At 40.9% G+C, this 19,945-nt stretch overlaps 1 protein-coding gene across 4 annotated transcripts in view; it reads left to right on the top strand.

Moving 5' to 3' along the window:
- Positions 1-17,363, top strand: part of tmc4 (transmembrane channel-like 4) — a 75,889-nt gene extending 58,526 nt beyond the window's left edge. For all 4 annotated transcript variants that reach the window (XM_039741618.1, XM_039741620.1, XM_039741619.1 and 1 more), the window contains 5 exons: positions 4,486-4,669; positions 4,795-4,925; positions 13,099-13,254; positions 15,653-15,731; positions 16,813-17,363. In XM_039741618.1, the coding sequence (XP_039597552.1) occupies positions 4,486-4,669; positions 4,795-4,925; positions 13,099-13,254; positions 15,653-15,731; positions 16,813-16,872 (610 nt within the window). In that variant the 3' untranslated portion in view covers positions 16,873-17,363. The remainder of the gene's footprint in view (positions 1-4,485; positions 4,670-4,794; positions 4,926-13,098; positions 13,255-15,652; positions 15,732-16,812) is intronic.
- The last annotated feature ends 2,582 nt before the right edge of the window (positions 17,364-19,945 follow it).

Here is a 19,945-nt window from a genome sequence, read left to right as displayed (position 1 = left end):
AGCATGTGCTCTGGTAGGGCTCACTTTACTTATACATTTCTTTGAGTAAGTGAGTGTGTGCTTCAATGCCTCCATGTATGCACACATGTACTGTACAGTAATCCCTCACTATATCGCGCTTCGACTTTCGGGCTTCACTCTATCGCGGATTTTAAATGTAAGCACATCTAAATATATATCACGGATTTTTCGCTGGTTCGCCGCTTTCTGCGGACAATGGGTCTTTTAATTTAGGTTACATGCTTCCTCAGTTTGATTGCCCAGTTGATTTCATACAAGGGACGCTATTGGCGGATGGCTTAGAAGCTACCCAATCAGAGCATGTATTACATATTAACTAAAACTCCTCAATGCTAAAAGATATGCTTCCCGCGTGGCGCTTGTTTTGTTTGCTTCTCTCCGTCTCTCTCTGCCTGACGGAGGGGGTGTGAGCAGAGGGGGCTGTTTACACAGTGGCTGTTTGCCTAGAAGATAGGACGCTCCTCTACAAAATGCTGCTTTATCGCGGTGCTTCTGTATACTTAAAAGTACGTAATGATTTTTTGATTGTTTGCTTTTCTTAGCGAGCGCTGCTCCTTTGAAGATAAGATATGTTTGCATTCTTTTAATTGTGAGAAAACTGCCATCTCTGTCTTGTAATGAAGCACAGTTTAAACGTTTGACTAAAGGGTGTTATTTCATGTCTAGAGGGCTCTAATAATGTTAACAGTGTGGGAGAGTTTATAAGGGCTTAAAATATATAAAAATAACCATACAAACATATGGCTTCTACTTCGCGGAAATTCATTTATCGCGGCAGAGTCTGGAACGGATTAACCGCGATAAACGAGGGTTGACTGTATATATAAATCGATTATGTATCTCAAAAATCTACTTGAGCAAATATTTTGCAAATCAACAGACCTGGTCTCATGACTAAAGAAGCAGACTACAAAAACCCTGAGTAAATTAAATAATTTCTATGGCAGTTATCATTGGGCAAAGGTCAAACCATTTTTGAAGGATACAGGAATAAGTACTGGACCAAAAATAGTAGCCCTGGAGCTTGCAACAAGAAACACTCAATACAACAACTTGTTAGAAATAGATGGACTCATTTTTTTAAAGCTATTGTTGTACATAGGTCTCAGCATTCAGAGTAGATATCTCGTTTACCGCTCATTCTAAATTTTTGTATCATTCCTACGATGTAGTCATCCAGGAGCTCTACGCAATGCAAAAGGTAACATCATTTTCCAAAAAAAGACTGTAATATTAAAATGTCAAAATCAAATTAGATTTTTCATAGACATACACACATATACGCACATGCAGACAGCTTTGTAAAATCAAATTTTGTTGATGCTTTGGACATCGTAGAATTAGAATTTAAACTTAACTCGATAGTGAATTTTTGGCTCCATCACCAAACCTCCATTTACATAAAAGTAATAAAAAACAAGCAAAGAAACAAAAAATACTTATAACTTAACAGGCTCTTCAAGGGCTTGAGTATCACAATGGATTTAGACTTACCTAAAAGTGTGTATTTCTTTGTGTGCAGGAATTTGAGTAATTCATACAAGTTAAATGTCTCTTTTGAAGGAACTGTGTGCTAGATCTTCCATGTACTTGCTAAGAGCCATTTAAGTGTCTAATTTTCAAAAAAGGAGATTACATCAGCAAATTGAGCACAAATCCTTTTGTCCATGCAATAATGCAGCCATAAGTTAATGTTATGTGTTCTTTAGTATTGTGCTGAGGACGGGGATGGACAGGATTAGAAATGAGTACATTAGAGGGTCAGCTCAAGTTGGACAGTTGGGAGACAAGGTCAGAGGGGCGAGATTACGTTGGTTTGGACATGTGCAGAGAAGAGGTGCTGAGTATATTGGGAGAAGGATGCTAAGGATAGAACTGCCAGGGAAGAGGAAAAGAGGAAGGCCTAAGAGAAGGTTTATGGATGTGGTGAGAGAAGACATGCAGGTGATGGGTGTCACAGAGCAAGATGACAAGGACAGAAAGATATGGAAGAAGATGATCCACTGGGGCAAGGGAGCAGCCAAAAGAAGAAGAAGAAGTATTGTGCTGAGTAAAACTGAGATGTCAGTCTTAAGCCAGCTAGATCATGAATGTACATATTGATAAGCTTGGGCTTTACCATTATTCCCGGTACAAATGCTAGTCTTGGTATCTCAGATGGGTAAGGAGGCCCATTCGTAAATTTCTTAGAGTCCAGTCTCAAAAACTGACCATTTATCATTTCAGGACCCCTAAATTCCATCCAAAATAGGACCTGGTATGCTTGAACATAGCAGGAACTATGACACTTTCTCACGATCATTATCTTGTCACTGGTCAGACCTTACTTATAAAGATCCCTCTGGCCATATTTCCAACATGCAGTTTGTCTTCCAATTATCTTGCTTTCAACTTAAGTCCAGAAAAGAACAAGACAGGAGTAAAAGACGCTACTGAGGTCCAGGAGTTCAAACCAAAAATCAATAAAAGTCTTTTAGATGTGCCAGGAAATGACATTAAATACAAAGTAACAAAACCAAATGATTAACTAGAAATAGGACATAATACAAAATGATTTATAAGAAATCTAAGTCGAGAAAAAGCAGGCAAAGTTCTTGATCCCTAAATATCTCCCATAATCTAACGACACACGTCACAAAGATGTTTTTATTATCCAGAAAAGTGGATGACACTATGAGTGCTCCAACATCTTATAAAGGAAACCAGTGTGCGGACATCACACATCACCACTTCTGGCAAACACATGGCGGCATCACGACGTAGTTATCATCAACAAATGCCTGGTCCTCAAAAACCACAAAATAGCATTGCAGAAACATCATAAAAGCAAAGTAAAAAACATAAAAACAAAGTAAAACAAAAATGCATAAAAACTACACTAAATTGGCTAAAAACAAGATATCGTGAAATTTGTGTTTTTTATCTGTCTTTCCAATACACTTTGTTTATCGATGTTGCCTATGTTTAATTTGTGTGGATTTGACGCTATTATCTTTAGTTCTGATTACACTCTGACTAAGGGTCTCATTTAAAAAACTTAATTTATACACAATTTACCCTTTATAAATCACAATCACCTTGTAAATGTGTGTATGTGAATGTGCCTCAGCAAGGCTGAGATTGCAGTGATGCGACAGCAAATTTTTAAAATAAAGGGACCAGGGAATAAAACGTTTAAAAGACAGGGCAAAAAAGTCTTTACTGGAAAATCAATTAATCAAATATTAAAACCAAAACACTAAACTAAATCACGGTACTAAAAAAACGAATCCTTAAAGCATACAAAAGAAAGTACAGGGTGAGTCCAAATTAGGTTAACACTAATGGTACTGCTATGTACTGTATATACTTATACAATTTTTGTGGACAATTTATGTGCCACATATGGTACATGTGTTGAACATGATGACGAACAGGTTGAGACATTCCTGTAAATCATCTTGCACATATAAAGTATGTTTTGTGAATAAATTGTTTCCGCCATTCAGATGTTAACATGATTTTGACTCACCCTGTATTGTTCATATTAGAAATCTTGGACAACCAGGTGGCGGACGACACTGACATTTATACCATTGCAATACTTACATTAAGCGTCACATTTCTGCAGTTGTCGGCACTTGACAACTCAGTAACAATCCTGAACAATCAAGGCACAGCAAAGGTGGTGCCCATATAAGACACCATGGAAAGGCATGAAAATATATCAGAACCTTCCCAACAATACCAGAGGTAAAAAATGATCATTTTTGATAAGAACAAGCCATTCTGCCCAGTAGCATTCAACCACTAAATTTGGTAAAACATCACCCATTTGAATTTTGAAAGTCCCCAAGTTCTACTGTACACCACACTTCTTGGTAATTTATACCACATATCTATGGTTCTCTGTAGGAAGAAAAACATCAAACATATGGAAAAATTGTATCAGGCACTGTGGATAAGACTTTGGACTTCAAACCCTGAGGGTATGCGTTTAAACCCCACTACTGACACTGTGTGACCTTCAGTCACTTCAACCGCCTGAGCTGCAACTGGAAAAACAAAAGAAATGTAACCAATTGTATCTCAATAAAGGTGTCAGCTAAATATATCAAATTTAACTTTGACCAGTTTTTATTTCTGCCACCATATGTCTCGTCTTTACATTGGTTTGTTTAAATCAAAAAACTGAAATCTTTCCATCATTCTTCTTACCTCACAGCCTCAGTCAGCCTAGTCGCTCTTTCCATAGAGGTGCTTTGTCTTTTGTATTATGGATGCCAACACTATATACAGTACACCATACAAGGCCTCACGAGTGTATTCTGTAGCTTAAGAATAATCTCCTCTGTCTTATTATATTTGACACAATGTGAAAATGTATGTAAAGACTGATATCTCACTGGCCTTCCTAATCTCTTTGTATATTGTGTGGTTCTTTAAATGTGCTTTTATCACTTACACTGTTTTTGTGTGCTCAAGGATGCTCGTTGACTTTTGTTCTTGGAAGCTCGTCCAACTTTGGGGCTATCAACAATTTCTGGTCCCTCAGAATATTCTTCAGTTGATTTATGGTCAAACTGTGGTCTGGATAGGTGTGTTCTTCTGTCCCCTCCTGCCTCTCCTGAACACAATCAAATTCATTCTGGTCTTCTACTGCAAGAAGGTGAGATCAGTTGAAAAGCTGTAAACCTGCCAGATGTCTTCTGTGTTACTATTTCCATCTCTCCTGATTGTATCGGTCTTGGACTTGTTTTCTCTACCTCGTATGTTCATTTTCGTGTCTTTCAGATGACACTGTTTCGTAACTGTCGTCCAGCAGAGAAAACATTTCGGTCTGCCCGCTCAAACTTCTTTTTTCGGATTATTTTGCTTATTGGACTTTTTGTGTCCTGTGTTCCACTAGGATACAGTGTGGCTAAGTAAGTATAGTACTTTTTCTTGATATATTTCTTTTAAACAGATTATCTACAGACAGACAGACAAACATCATTTGAGCACAGTGAAACTGAAAAGCTGCGATGACTGTAACTAAATTAAATTTCATCTTTTAAATCATATTTTATCCACAAGCTGCTATTAGTGTCCAAGCCATTAAGATTTCTATTATAAAGAATAATATTATATTAGACTTTGAAAGCTATTTTGTTGTTTTATTATTATTAGAGAATGTTATTACATAATGTCAATGGCCAATCTAACATGTCCATGAAATCAGAGCTCAGTCCGTCAGTCGAATTCATTAGAAGAACATTTATTAGAACAATCTAGCGGACAACAGGCCATTCACCCCAGCAAAGTGCGCCAGCCTTATCCATTTAATTCTAGTCTAGTTTTAATAGTACTACTGTCTACCACAATATGTGTGAATTGGTATAAAAATAAGACATTTTAATGTTCAAAACTCAAAACTCCTTAAATCTTTACATAAAATAAGAAAATGGACTGAAAAAACATAATCAAAATGTGAACTTTGTTAGCTAACACTGATTAACCTGCCAGCCATAATGACTCCTGAGTAAACAGCCAGTAATTAGAAAACCTACACCTTTTGACTTTATTTGAACTGAATCGCCTTGGACTATTTTAATTCTGGACTCTTATATCTCATATAGATTGATTCTAAATTCTGTATCTTTACTGACTTGAAACTAGATCATTTTTTATAATCTTAAACAAACTGTTAATTTATTAGACCTGGGGTAAATAGGATCAGAGTGGACTAGCAGCCTGAGAAAGGCTAACACGGATTGATTATTCTTGTAATCATTGTTAATTCGAGGTGAAGTTAGGTCCTTCAAGTCTGGGTGCATGCTGGGCAGATCAGGAGGGAGGAAGGAAGGACAGCAGTCAGAGCAGAACAGGAGAGATAAAAGCTAGGAGAGCTGAGAAGGAGAACAGTTGAAAGAAACTGACAAGGATCTCGGCAGTCTGAACACCAATCTGAAGCAACTCTGTCCCTAAACTTTAACAGACTTAGCTTCCATCACCTTAATTTTCTTTAGAAGTATTTTCAATAAGACCAAACAAACTTCTTTACCTTTAAAGTCTCTTTTCAAATACATTTCCTGCTTTTTGCTGCCATTGGTTTTATTGTGTTTTTATTAATGTTGCTTTATAATAGTATTCATTTTATACTGTTTGATTGGGTCAAAGTATAGAGATAAGGATTACCATATTCCTACAGGGGTTAGCAGCTGTGGAAAAGACATTTTCCAATATTAGCAGCATGGTGAGTGGGTACCTGCTTTGGTGACTGGCACAGGTGTAGCTTAATTGTTAGGTCTGGTTATGCTAAGCTAGCAAGTCTCTTTGTGTAAAGCATCTGTCCATGTGCAAAATAGTCTGTACATGTATAGCGCTATACAAGCGGCTGAAATGAGTTTCCTCCGCAGGGTGTCTGGGCTTTCCCTTAAAGATAGGGTGAGAAGCTCAGCCATCCAGGAGGGGCTCAGAGTAGAGCCGTTGCTCCTCCGCATCGAGAGGAGTCAGATGAGGTGGCTCGGGCATCTGATCAGGATGCCTCCTGGACGCCTCCCTGGTGAGGTCCGGCACGGGGAGGAGGTCCCGGGGAAGACGCAGGACACGCTAGAGGGACTATGTCTCCCGGCTGGCCTGGGAAGGCCTTGGGATTCTCCCGGAAGAGCTGGAAGAAGTGGCCGGGGAGAGGGAAGTCTGGGCCTCTCTGCTTAAGCTGCTTCCCCCGCGACCCGACCTCGGATAAGCGGAAGAAGATGGATGGATGGATGGATGTATAGCGCTATTAAACAGCACCCATAAGCCAGAGGTCCGTGATAATACGCATGTCTATGATTCTTTGTGTAAATAAAAATTTTCTAATGTTTGTGTGAAATTTACCCTCAGCAAATTTACAACTGCGTCCCATTAAACCGTGTAGGGTAAAGGCAGTTTAAAAATGTTACAAAATTGTACTGCCTTTTCAATTGCTTTCACTTTTTCGGGTCCATTTTTCAAGATTCCATAAATATTTAGTGATAAATGCAACCACTGCACAAGTGCATTGTAGCAAGGTGAACAAAGGCATAAGACCAGCAAGAGATGGCTCTGAGTGTGTGGCCACCAACATCACTATACTTATTTACAAAAATACACTTGTGCATCAAGACTTTCAAAATGTATCTTATACCAAAAAATGGTTTGGATGAAAAGTGTAATTAAACATCTGCAGAAATTTAAATTCCTTCATGAAAACAAACTGGCAACACAAGAAAACAGATGGATGGCTATACAGTATATACACCATTGATATGGAACACGTTGTTTTCAATTCTGATCACATGTCCTATAAATGTAATCGGTTTAATGGGTTAGATCCCTGTGGTGTTTGCAGTACTTTACTTTAAGTGCCACATTCTACACCATATACAGTATTTCCAACACTGTTATTAAATGTTTGACTGAATATTCAGAATTTGCTCACTATACATCAGATTTGTCTTTATACATTGCATTTGACTGTATACATTCTAATTTTACTATACAGTGGATTCAAATAACATTCAGATTCCTTCACTTTTTGCACACTTTATTGTGTTGTAGATTTAATTTTAAATGTCTACATTTACCATTTTTGCCCATCTACTGTATGCTCAATAACCCATAATAACAAAGTGAGAACAGAAAGGTTTGCAAACTTATTAAAAATCAGAAACTGAAATCTCTCAATCATGTATCTATTGAGATCCTTAATTCGCTACATTGTAGAAGTACCTTTGGCAGCAATTACGGCTTCAAATTTTCTTGGATAAGTTTGTACAGTTTTATCCTATTCTGCCTGGCAATTCTTCTCAAGCTCTTTTAGATTGGATGAGAAGCATCTGTAAAATGATATCTTCATGGCCCTCCACACATTACTTTGGGGATTAAGTCTGAGCTTTGGCAGGGCCACTCAAGGATGGTCAGAGACTTGCCCTGAAGCCACTCCAGCATTGTCTTGGCTGTATGCTTTGAGTCAAGGCTAACCTTCGTCACAGTCTGACGTAACATGCACTCTGGAGCAGGAGTTCTATAAGGACCTCTCTGTATTTTGCCGCATTTATTCTTCCCTCAATTCTGTCCAGTCTCCCTGTCCCTTCCACAGAGAAGCGCCCCCATAGGATAATGCTTCCACCATCATGCTTCACCGTAGGGATGGTAATAGACTGGTGATAAGTACTGCCTGATCTGTGCCACACATAGTGCTTAGAGCTCTGCCCAAAGAGTTTAATTTTAGTCATATTTGACCAGAGAATCTTTTTCCTTGTGTTCTTAGAGTCATTTAAATGTTCTTTAGCCAAGTCCAAATGGGCCATCATATACATTTTATTCAAGAATGGCCTCTGTCTACCATAAAATATCTCATAAATGGAGTGCTGCTGGGTTCTCCTATGTCAGCAGGGGATTTCTGAAGCTTTGCTAGAGTGACTTCTGGAGTCTTGCTCATCACCCTGTACAAGGTCTCACTTGTCTGGTTACTCAGTTTAGCCAGACGGCCAATTGTAGGAAGAGTCTTGGTGGTTCCATACTCCTTCCATTTTACAACTTCTAAGGCCACTGTGCTCCTGGGAACATTGAGAGCTTTAGAAATGGCTTTATCCCCTTGCTCTGATCTGATTGTGGAGATCTACTGAGAGTTTTTTGGATTTCATAGCTTGGTTTTTGTTCTGATGTGCAGCTTGAATTGTGGGACCTTACATACGCAGGCGTGTGCCTTTCTAAACTATGTCAGATTAATTCAGTTTGTTATAGGTGGACTCCAATAAAGTTCTGGGCATATCTCCAGGAGAACTGCAGCAAACAGGATGACCCTGACCACAATTTGGAGTTTGACTTTATACTGTATATTTCAAAAAGTGCATATATATTAGGCTGACCAGATATCTCGCTGTGACAGTGTACAAACACTTCCATATCTACATAGTTAGAGTTCAAGAGCTAAAAGGATTCTGTGATTTCATGCAGGTGGAATACTCAAAATTGCTTCAGCAAGGAGATAGATAGATAGATAGATACTTTATTAATCCCAAGGTGAAATTCACAATTATTGCTCCTGTTTGGACTATGTGCATACTTCATTTCTCAGGACAAGTGCCCAATATATTTGAAAACAAATTTCAGTGACTGCCACAACAAATGATGGCTTAAGTTTACAACAAAGTGTTTAAGTGTTCAGCTGAGGTACAGTAAATACAGCAGGACAATATACCTGTACAAGAAATTTCACTACTCATTCAAGATCTTTTTCAGGCCAGGCTCACTGAAACATTTGTTACCTTGAGTGTCAAAATGCAACTGAATTCCTTGGGTGAAGCTTGTGAAAGAAAGCCTGAGATGTTCCATGCTATGCTATGCTATGCCCCAGTAGCCAGCTTTTATTCAACAGCTCTCGATTACCTCTAGCAGCGGAGTGCATCATTTGAGGGCACTGGCATCGACCTAGCTGAAAAATATCCCCCAGTGGGGTGACATCCAGAGCAGCTTGAGTGCCTCTCATTCCAGAGTTCCCACTTTAAAACGAAGTGCTGAAAACAGACTCGGACAAATGGACCAATGTAAAAGAAATCATTGGTTGCTGCATCCCTGACTGGAACTCAAAGAACACTGCCATTGCAGGTGGAAGTTTTCCGGGAGTTGGCCAACGGCACTATGAGCTCTACAGAAATAGCCATGGCTGTGGAATTTGTTTTGTGTGTGCCTGGAACACCTGCCTCTGTTCAGTGAGTGTTTTCATTGATCAACGTTACATGGAGAACAGAAAAATCCCTTCTCATTGTGTCCACCACGAAAGCAATGCTATTTCTTTGTGTCATTTTTGGAATGGACTGCTCTTCTTTTTATGAGAAATTGCTGAAGGACAAAAGCACACTGCGAAAGACTGCCGCAAGTTATAAATACGCCTCGTAGGAAGCCCCAGAACCCGTCCAACTAATTGTCAGTAATGGTGTTTTGGATTTTTTTTTTTTTAAATAGACCTCCTTGACCTCGTTTGTGATGCACTCCCTAGCTGGTTATAATGTTTTTATTGATGGCAGTGTTTGGTAGAAGTGTTTGCCCCATTTTTATTCGCCACAAATCTGATCAGCCTAACATATATACTGTATATTAACATTTTGCTTTGAATAGTCACAAATGACTCAGTATCAACTATATATGATTTTTACATTTAGAACTTGACTCCTTATGTTTGAGATTTGCCTTCATATTAGGAATTCACTCCATACATGTCAAGTTTGTTGTATTGCTTCTTTATACTCCTAAAACTCATAATCAACCGGACAAGTTTTTTCACTGACACATCTCCCTTCATCGAAGTGGCTGGCATATCTCTTGTTCATGTCTTTACCCTGCAGATGTTCTGAAAACTTATTTTCAGTAAGAGATTCATTTAAAAAGCAGTTTAAATATAGGTGACAAAGTTTTGAATACAAGTGTATTGAAATAGATAATTTCCTGTTTTCACAAAGAAAATAATCTGTACATATTACTAACATTATTTAACATTAGGGCGGCCCGGTGGCGCAGTGGGTAGCGCTGCTGCCTCTCAGGAGACCCCGGGTCCTCCCTGCGTTGAGTTTGCATGTTCTCCCCATGTTTGCATGGTGTGACAAATAGGGGGTGCTGTCGTCCCCTTGAAGCCTCGGATCAGACGCCAGATAAAAGTCCAAATAATGGATTTATTATAATTATAAGGTGCACAAAGCACTGTCCACTCCACAATACTCAATAATCAAATACAATTCTCAATAACAATAATCCTCCACACCTCCCAGCAGCTCAGTCACCCTTCCTCCCAACTCGGCTCCCTGCTGGGATCTCCCAGAGTCCTTTTAAAGTCTTTAACCCGGAAGTGTTTCTGTCCCAGGTAAAACTTCTTCTTTTTTTAGTACATCAGTACATCATTCCCTTTGCCCTCATGACTGGGAAGTGCTTCTGGGTAATACGGAAAATATACGTCCCTGAGCCTCCCTGCAGCGTCCCTTGGCGGCCCTCATGGTATCCAGCAGGACTGTGAGGGAAAACTCCAATGTCCGTGATGCCCTGCTGGAATTTGGGGCACCTCCATGCTGCCAGATGGGCTCCATCTAGTGGCATGGGGGTATTGGCTGGGATGAACGGCCGGCCATATCCCACAGTGGGTTTCTTCCCTGCACTCCGGTTTCCTCCCACAGTCCAAAGACATGCAGGTTAGGTGAATTGGCGATCCTAAATTATCCCTAGGGTGTGCTTGGTGTATATGTGTGTGTGTGTGTTCTGGCCCTGTGGTGGGCTGGCGTCCTGTCAGGGGTTTGTTTCCTGCCTTGCGCCCTGTGTTGGCTGGGATTGGCTCCAGAAGACCCCTGTGACCCTGTAGTTAGGATATAGTGGGTTGGATACTGGATGGATGGATTTATCATTACAGTGAGATCTGATTTTCAAAATGACATACAGTACTGTACTTCCTATACAGTGGGATGCAAAAGTTTGGGCAACCTTGTTAATAGTCATTATTTTCCTGTGTAAATCGTTGGTTGTTACGATAAAAAATGTCAGTTAAATATATCATATAGGAGACACACACAGTGATATTTGAGAAGTGAAATGAAGTTTATTGGATTTACAGAAAGTGTGCAATAATTGTTCAAACAAAATCAGGCAGGTGCATAAATTTGGGCACCGTTGTCATTTTATTGATTCCAAAACTTTTAGAACTAATTATTGGAACTCAAATTGGCTTGTTAAGCTCAGTGACCCCTGACCTACATACACAGGTGAATCCTATAGAAAGAGTATTTAAGGGGGTCAATTGTAAGTTTCCCTCCTCCTTTAATTTTCTCTGAAGAGTAGCAACATGGGGGTCACAAAACAACTCTCAAATGACCTGAAGACAAAGATTGTTCACCATCATGGTTTAGGGGAAGGATACAGAAAGCTGTCCCAGAGATTGAAGCTGTCTGTTTCCACAGTTAGGAACATATTGAGGAAATGGAAGATCACAGGCTCAGTTCAAGTTAAGGCTCGAAGTGGCAGACCAAGAAAGATTTCGGATAGACAGAAGCGACGAATGGTGAGAACAGTCAGAGTCAACCCACAGACCAGCACCAAAGACCTACAACATCATCTTGCAGCAGATGGAGTCACTGTGCATCGTTCAACCATTCGGCGCACTTTACACAAGGAGATGCTGTATGCGAGAGTGATGCAGAGGAAGCACAAACAGAGCCGCTTGAGGTCTGCTCAAGCACATTTGGACAAGCCAGCTTCATTTTGGAATAAGGTGCTGTGGACTGATGAAACTAAAATTGAGTTATTTGGGCATAACAAGGGGCGTTATGCATGGAGGAAAAAGAACACAGCATTCCAAGAAAAACACCTGCTACCTACAGTAAAATATGGTGGTGGTTCCATCATGCTGTGGGGCTGTGTGGCCAGTGCAGGGACTGGGAATCTTGTCAAAGTTGAGGGACGCATGGATTCCACTCAGTATCAGCAGATTCTGGAGACCAATGTCCAGGAATCAGTGACAAAGCTGCAGCTGCGCCGGGCTGGATCTTTCAACAAGACAACGACCCGAAACACTGCTCAAAATCCACTAAGGCATTCATGCAGAGGAACAAGTACAACGTTCTGGAATGGCCATCTCAGTCCCCAGACCTGAATATAATTGAAAATCTGTGGTGTGAGTTAAAGAGAGCTGTCCATGCTGGGAAGCCATCAAACCTGAATGAACTAGAGATGTTTTGTAAAGAGGAATGGTCCAAAATACCTTCAACCACAATCCAGACTCTCATTGGGACCTACAGGAAGCGTTTAGAGGCTGTAATTTCTGCAAAAGGCGGATCTACTAAATATTGATTTCATTTCTTTTTTGTGGTGCCCACATTTATGCACCTGCCTGATTTTGTTTGAACAATTATTGCACACTTTCTGTAAATCCAATAAACTTCATTTCACTTCTCAAATATCACTGTGTGTGTCTCCTATATGATATATTTAACTGACATTTTTTATCGTAACAACCAACGATTTATACAGGAAAATAATGACTATGAACAAGGTTGCCCAAACTTTTGCATCCCACTGTACATTTAACTGTGTATACTGCTCTTTTCTTGGCAGGATTCAACCCTCTAAAGGCTGTGGACCATTCCGCTCACTATCGAGGATTTGGGATGTTGTTCCAAATTCAGTTGCAGAACTGCCAATCACAACACAACAATTTCTGTACTTCCTTGGATCTCAAGCTTTTGCTGTACCATTGTTCCTGCTTTGCTGGTAATGAGAAATTGTTTTCTAATATGTCGAGTTCTAATAATGAATCTAAGAAAGCACTACCAGTCTGGGGGGGTGGCAGGTGCGAGGCACAGAGTAGTGTGTATGGAGACAGGTGCTGGTGGTCTACCAGTTTAGAAGCAGTACATGCAAACCTATGCACCAACCTATGTTCATACATTGTGTTTGATTCAGCACAAGACCAGGGAGGAAAGAACTCAATGACATGCTGGCATTTTAGGGAGGCATACACTCTGGATAGCAGTCAGGCTACGTCTTGAATGTTACCCCAAGGGCAAAAAAAAAAAATTGAAACTGTATGGAAAATGCTAATAAAAACACAAAGGAGTGATTTGAAAATATACTCTGACTTGTATTAAAACAAAAACAGGTTGAAGATAAGTGATTTCATGCTTTATCTAATCAACTACATTGTTTTTTTTGAAGATACACATTTATTCTAAAATTGATATCTGCAACTCCATGCAAAAAAGTTGGGTCAGGGTGGTTCAGGACTAATACCAATATGACAAAACAACAAGGTGATGTTAAACAGGTGAGGAAATCATGTTCTAGTATGAAAGGAGCCTCCAAAGGCCTAAACCTTCAAGAGGAGGGATGGATTGAGGCTCACCAAGGTGCCAACATATGTGTCAGTTAATAATCCAGCACTTTGAAAACAATATTCCCTCAAAAGACAAATCGGTAGGATTTTGGGCATTTCAACCTCTACAGTACACAATATGATTAAAAGATTTGAGGAATCCAGACAAATGCTGGTGCATAAAAGGCAAGAACGGAAAAATACTTCTGTCATTGCATAATCTCCGATCCTTCGGGTGTCACTGTTTTAAAAACTGACATGCACCTACAGTATAACGGATATCATGACATGGGCTCACAAATACTTTAGTAAACCTGTGTCATTCAACGCCGTGTGTCGCTGCATCCACAGATACATGTTAAGCCTTTACTATCCAAAGCATAAGCCATACATGAACACTATTCAGAAGACCCAACAACTTCTTTACGCTCGGTCTCATCTGAGATGAAAAGTAGTACAGTGGAATTGTGTTTTGCAATCTGACAAGTTAACATTTCAAACAGATTATGGAAAAGATGGCTGTTATTGGTGGCACGGTGGTGCAGTGGGTAGCACTGCTGCCTCACAGTTAGGAGACCCGGGTTCGCTTCCCGGGTCCTCCCTTCGTGGAGTTTGCATGTTGTCCCCGTGTCTGCGTGGGTTTCCTCCCACAGTCCAAAGACATGCAGGTTAGGTGCATTGCCGATCCTAAATTGTCCCGTGTGTGTGCCCTGCAGTGGGCTGGCACCCTGCCCAGGGTTTGTTTCCTACCTTGCGCCCTGTGTTGGCTGGGATTGGCTCCAGCAGACCCTGTAGTTAGGATATAGCGGGATGGATAGATGGCTGTGATGAGCCAGTACCTGTCATGGTATAGGTGTGTGACAGTGCCCACGGCATGGGTATCTTGCACATCCTTGACTGCAACATTAAAGTAAAAAGAACAGATTTTTGAGCAACATGTGCTGCCATTCAGATGCTGCCCTTTCCAGCAAGACAATGGCAAACCACATTTTGCCTGGACTACAAGTACTTAACTGGCCTGGCTGCAGTCCTGTCCTGTCTCCGATTGGAAATGAGTGGCGCATTATGAAGCACAAAATACAGCAAAGAAGGCTCAGCAGAAGACATGCGTAATGGATGAGTGAGGAGAAATTTGGCTTGATAATCTTGACCATCTTGTGTCTTCAGAGTCCAAATGCTTAGTAAGTGTTATTAAAAGAAAGGGTGATGCTAGAAAATGGTAAAGACTCAACTGTCCTAACTTCTTTGGAGCTTGCTATAGTCATCAGATTTGACGAGGGTATCATTTGAAAATACAATTCCCGAAGGTAAAACATCAAACAATGTGTTGCTGTGTTTTAGAATTTACAAATCACTCCTTTCTATTTTGAATAGCATTTTCCGTATTGTCACAACTTTTCTGGAATATATATTGTATTATCGTGAATATTACTCTTTTAACATTTGCCATAAAGCCTGAACTTCTTATGAATAAATCTTTCTTTGTTTTAAAGATGCACGTGCTGTCAATTGAATGTAAAACCTCGAAAGGTGTGATTCTGCATGTGAGCAAAGTGATGCGATCAAATAGAAAGTGGAACTGGGCACACTTTACGCTGCCTCTTTCTTCCTGTACTGCACAGAGGAAACCAAGGCAATTTGTACTGTGATTGCTTAAAGAAATAAATCACCGGACACTTGTGTGGTTAGCTTTACAAACCTTCAAGCACTACTGAAATGAGAGGAACCTAACCAGTTGCCAATCTGACTGACCAAACAGGCTCCACTTTAACTTTCATTTTTGTTCTTTCTTTTCAGCATTGTACTCTCTTACATATTGGCACTGTCAGCAGTTTATAAAGACAGCATCACTCAGCTTCGGGCTAAGCTTAAAGGGGTAAGCGTTTCCTTGCATCTCACTTTAACATTCATCTATAACATTCTCTGTAGTTTGGTCAATTGAGTAAAGATGGCGGGATGTATGCCTCGCAGTTAGGAGACCCGGGTTTGCTTCCCAGGTCCTTCCTGTGTGGAGTTTGCATGTTCTCCCCGTGTCTGCGTGGGTTTCCTCCCACAGTCCAAAGCCATGAAGGTTAGGTGCATTGGCGATCCTAAATTGTCCCTGGTGTGTGCTTGGTGTGTGGTGTGGAGGCTGGCCCAGACACAAACAGGCAGACATGTTCATGTCACCCACAAACACGTTTATTCACAATATATAAGTCACAAAGTGCACCACAAAGTCCTGGCCACACAATGCCTTACTTCTCTTCTTCAGGCCGCCTCGTTGCCTCCTCCAGCAAGCTCAGTCCACTCCGCCCCCGACTCTCCCCCCCAATGAAGGGAGGCGGCCCCTTTTATCCACACCCGGATGTGCTCCAGGTGCTCCCCGGCAATCTCCCACCGGCTGAATCCCCAGAAGCACTCCGGGTGTCCCTGCTCCTCTTCCCCCCCAGCACTTCCTGGTGTGATGGAAGTGCTGAGGTCCAGGGCTCCAAAGGCATGGGGGCGCCCCCTGGCGGTGACCACGGGCCCCTACAGGGTGGAGCTTCAAAGCTCTGTACCCATGGCCCGCAAAGGAACCAGGGCAGTCACCCCCAGATGGTCTGGCGAAGGCGCAAGTCCTCCTCCGGTCCTCCTAGGCGTCCCGGCCGGGTCACCACCCCAGCCACCTCTGACAGTGGTGGGTTGGTGGGTTTGTCTCCTGCCTTGCGCCCTGTGGTGGCTGGGATTGGCTCCAGCAGACCTCCGTGACCCTATAGTTAGGATATAGAGGGATGGATGGCGGGATGTAAGATGGAATGTCTACTACCTGTTATGAAAATATTGTTTTTACCAGTTCTAAAGTATAAGGCTGCTGCTTACAATTGTTCACAACTGGAAGGGACTAATATGAAATGTTTGTGGTGATCTGAATCGTGTTGCCAGACATAACTTGTCACTCAGGTGTCATATATAATCTTTCTGGGTTGTGTTTTCAGGAGGGGCGTGAAAAAAAGTTCCTGCTGATGGAGATTACGGACGCGTCCAAAGGCCACTAGAAAGCAGCATTTCAAGTCGAATCAAGCAAAACAGTGCTACAGCAAGAAACGCTTTTTCATAACTGAATAGCAAAAAAAAGAAGTTATTTATTTTTATATTAAACACAGCCTTTAATTGGTGTCTACTCTATTTCACAAATTAACAGAAATAAAAATAAGGATTGCAATTTAATAATGATAGTTAAATATTGCTGTAACCATCACATCTGTGTTAATGGGAAGCAAACTATACTTTTGTGATGTATGCACATTAAATTATCAAAAGCCTATAGCTTATATTTTACTACCGTATCAATAAAGAAAACCTCTGTATATTAAGAATACTTATTAAACATAATCTGCATTTTGTATAATGAATGAATGATGCTGCTTGCACATTGTTAATCTTTGTATTAAATTGTATCCTTCACTGCATTTATCATCACTAGGTGCTTTATATAGCAACATGAACATGAATAGTGTAATGACCATAATAAACCACTAACAATTCAGTTGCCCGAGTTTTTAAATTAACAGATTAATCATTAAGATGATATAGAAATGTCTTGAAGCACCAGATCACCTAAAAATACTGAAACCTGTTTCCATGCTGCTTCTTGAACCTCACTTTTTCATTGTAAATAATCTAGAGCCACTGCAGTACAATGCAGCTCCCATCCATCCATTATCCATCCCACTATATCCTAACTACAGGGTCTGCTGGAGCCAATCCCAGCCAACACAGGGTGCAAGGCAGGAAACAAACCCCGGGCAGGGCGCCAGCCCACCGCAGGGCACAAACACACAATTTAGGACCACCAATCCACCTAACCTGCATGTCTTTGGACTGTGGGAGGAAACCCACGCAGACACGGGGAGAACATGCAAACTCCACACAGGGAGGACCTGGGAAGCGAACCCAGGTGTCTTTACTGCGAGGCAGCAGCGCTAAGCACCACACCGCCGTGCCGCCCATTCTGTTTTATTTCTTCTGCATTGGACTAACAATGCACTTCTTTGGAACAGGAACACAGCCTCCGGCATAACACAGAAAATACGTTTATTTAATTCAATTTCAGCTTCAATTACAGAACAGAAAAGAATTTACAGTACTGTGCAAAATCTTAGGCCACCCATGAAAATGATTGTTAAAGGAATTCATTTGGGCAGTAAGTGTTTATTTTCTCACTGTACAGTATTAGAGTAAATGCAAAAAGACACTGATACAATAGAAAGTAACAATGTCCTGTGCTCTACAGTATTTAGTGAACGATTTCCTGAGCCCAAAATAATGACAAGGAAAAAAAATATAATAAAAAGAGGGTTTATTTCAGAAATAATATTGCAGAGAGGCAATTATAAAGTTAAGAATAATACAAAGAGCACAAGAAACACCGGGCCTGATGTCCCTAACAATCAGTATGGCGGGTCCTTACTCCTCTATGTGGTATCCAAGCACCTCGACGCTCCCTTTTACTTCCTGTCTCTCCTCCAGTGTCTCCTTCCAGTTGTCTCCACTCTCACAAGCCACTTAGTGATATTGCCACTGCCAGCGTATGTCATTTCAGGGCTATGTGTGACTCTACTCCAGTTCTGGACAGCATTAAAATACCCGACTGGGCACCCTACAACAATAAACATTAAACTGTCCATTGAATTAAATCTACAACACAATAAAAATGTGCAGAGAGTGAAGGAGGATGAATACTTTCTGAATCCCAAACATACACACGTGGTACAGTAAATCATGAGAAGGTAAAAAAGTTTCAAGTGTACAGTAATCCCTCCTCGATTGCGCGGGAAGCATATTGTATATCATTGAGGAGTTTTATTTAATACATAATACGTGCTCTGATTGGGTAGCTTCTAAGCCATCCGCCAATAGCGTCCCTTGTATGAAATCAACTGGGCAAACAAACTGAGGAAGCATGTACCATAAATTAAAAGACGCATTGTCTGCAGAAAACTGAGTGCCAGCGAAAAATCTATTATATATATTTAGATATGCTTACATTTAAAATCCGCGATAGAGTGAAGCCGCGAAAGTCGAAGTGCGATATAGCGAGGGATTACTGTACTCAAATTAAAGTATTGACTGGATTAGTAACTGCATCATACAACTAGGTTCCATTATCAACTTTTTGAATTGTGGTCATCTGTCTGAGTTTGTCAATGTCCCCTTGACTGTTGTTTGTGGCATTTTGTCAAATCTGTGCACTGACTCAGGCTTTTATTGTTTACTAAGATGTTTCACTGTACAGGCACTCATAACTGGCTTTTCCTCAGCAAGAAGAGCAGTCAGTGGTATATACTATAACGTATGTAATGCGCATTCATGTACTTGGAGGTTTGACATCCGTTTAAAGTTTCATTCTGCTTAAGAGTATAAAGTCAACCGACCAGCTTACCATTCCCTCCTGCTTTCAGCAGATACAGCTAAACATTCCAAGCTGCAGCAACTCCTTGTATTTACAGAAATTCACTATACATGCGCTTTTCCTGAAGCTCTTCTATATTTCATCTCAATAAGATGCTGCAGATGTTCTATCAGACAGTTGTGGCGAGTGCCCTCTTCTACACGGTGGTGTGCTGGGGAAGCAGCATAAAGAAGAGGGACGCCTCATGCCTGGACAAACTGGTGAGGAAGGCAGGCTCTATTGTAGGCACGGAGCTGGACAGTTTGACATCCGTGGCAGAGCGACGGGCACTGAGCAGGCTGCTGTCAATCATGGAGAATCCACTGCATCCACTGAACAGGATCATCTCCAGACAGAGGAGCAGCTTCAGTGACAGACTGCTGTCACCGTCCTGCTCCACTGACAGACTGAGGAGACCCCACACTATGCGACTCTTCAATTCCACCCGAGGGGTGGGGAAGGGTGGAGGTTAAACATTGACAATTTACAAAGTTATTGTCTGTTTTACCTACATTTTTATCACTCTTTTAATTTAATATATTAAATATTGTTTTTTATCAGTATCCTGCTACTCGAGTATGTGAATTTCCCCTTGGGATTAATAAAGTATCTATCTACAGTGTGGTGTGAAAAACTATTTGCCCCCTTCCTGATTTCTTATTCTTTTGCATGTTTGT

Source organism: Polypterus senegalus, chromosome 18 (assembly GCF_016835505.1).
Source record: "Polypterus senegalus isolate Bchr_013 chromosome 18, ASM1683550v1, whole genome shotgun sequence".
NCBI classification, from domain to species: Eukaryota; Metazoa; Chordata; class Cladistia; order Polypteriformes; family Polypteridae; genus Polypterus; species Polypterus senegalus.
Note: the sequence above shows the minus strand (reverse complement) of the source record. Positions and strands in the feature narration are given on the sequence as shown.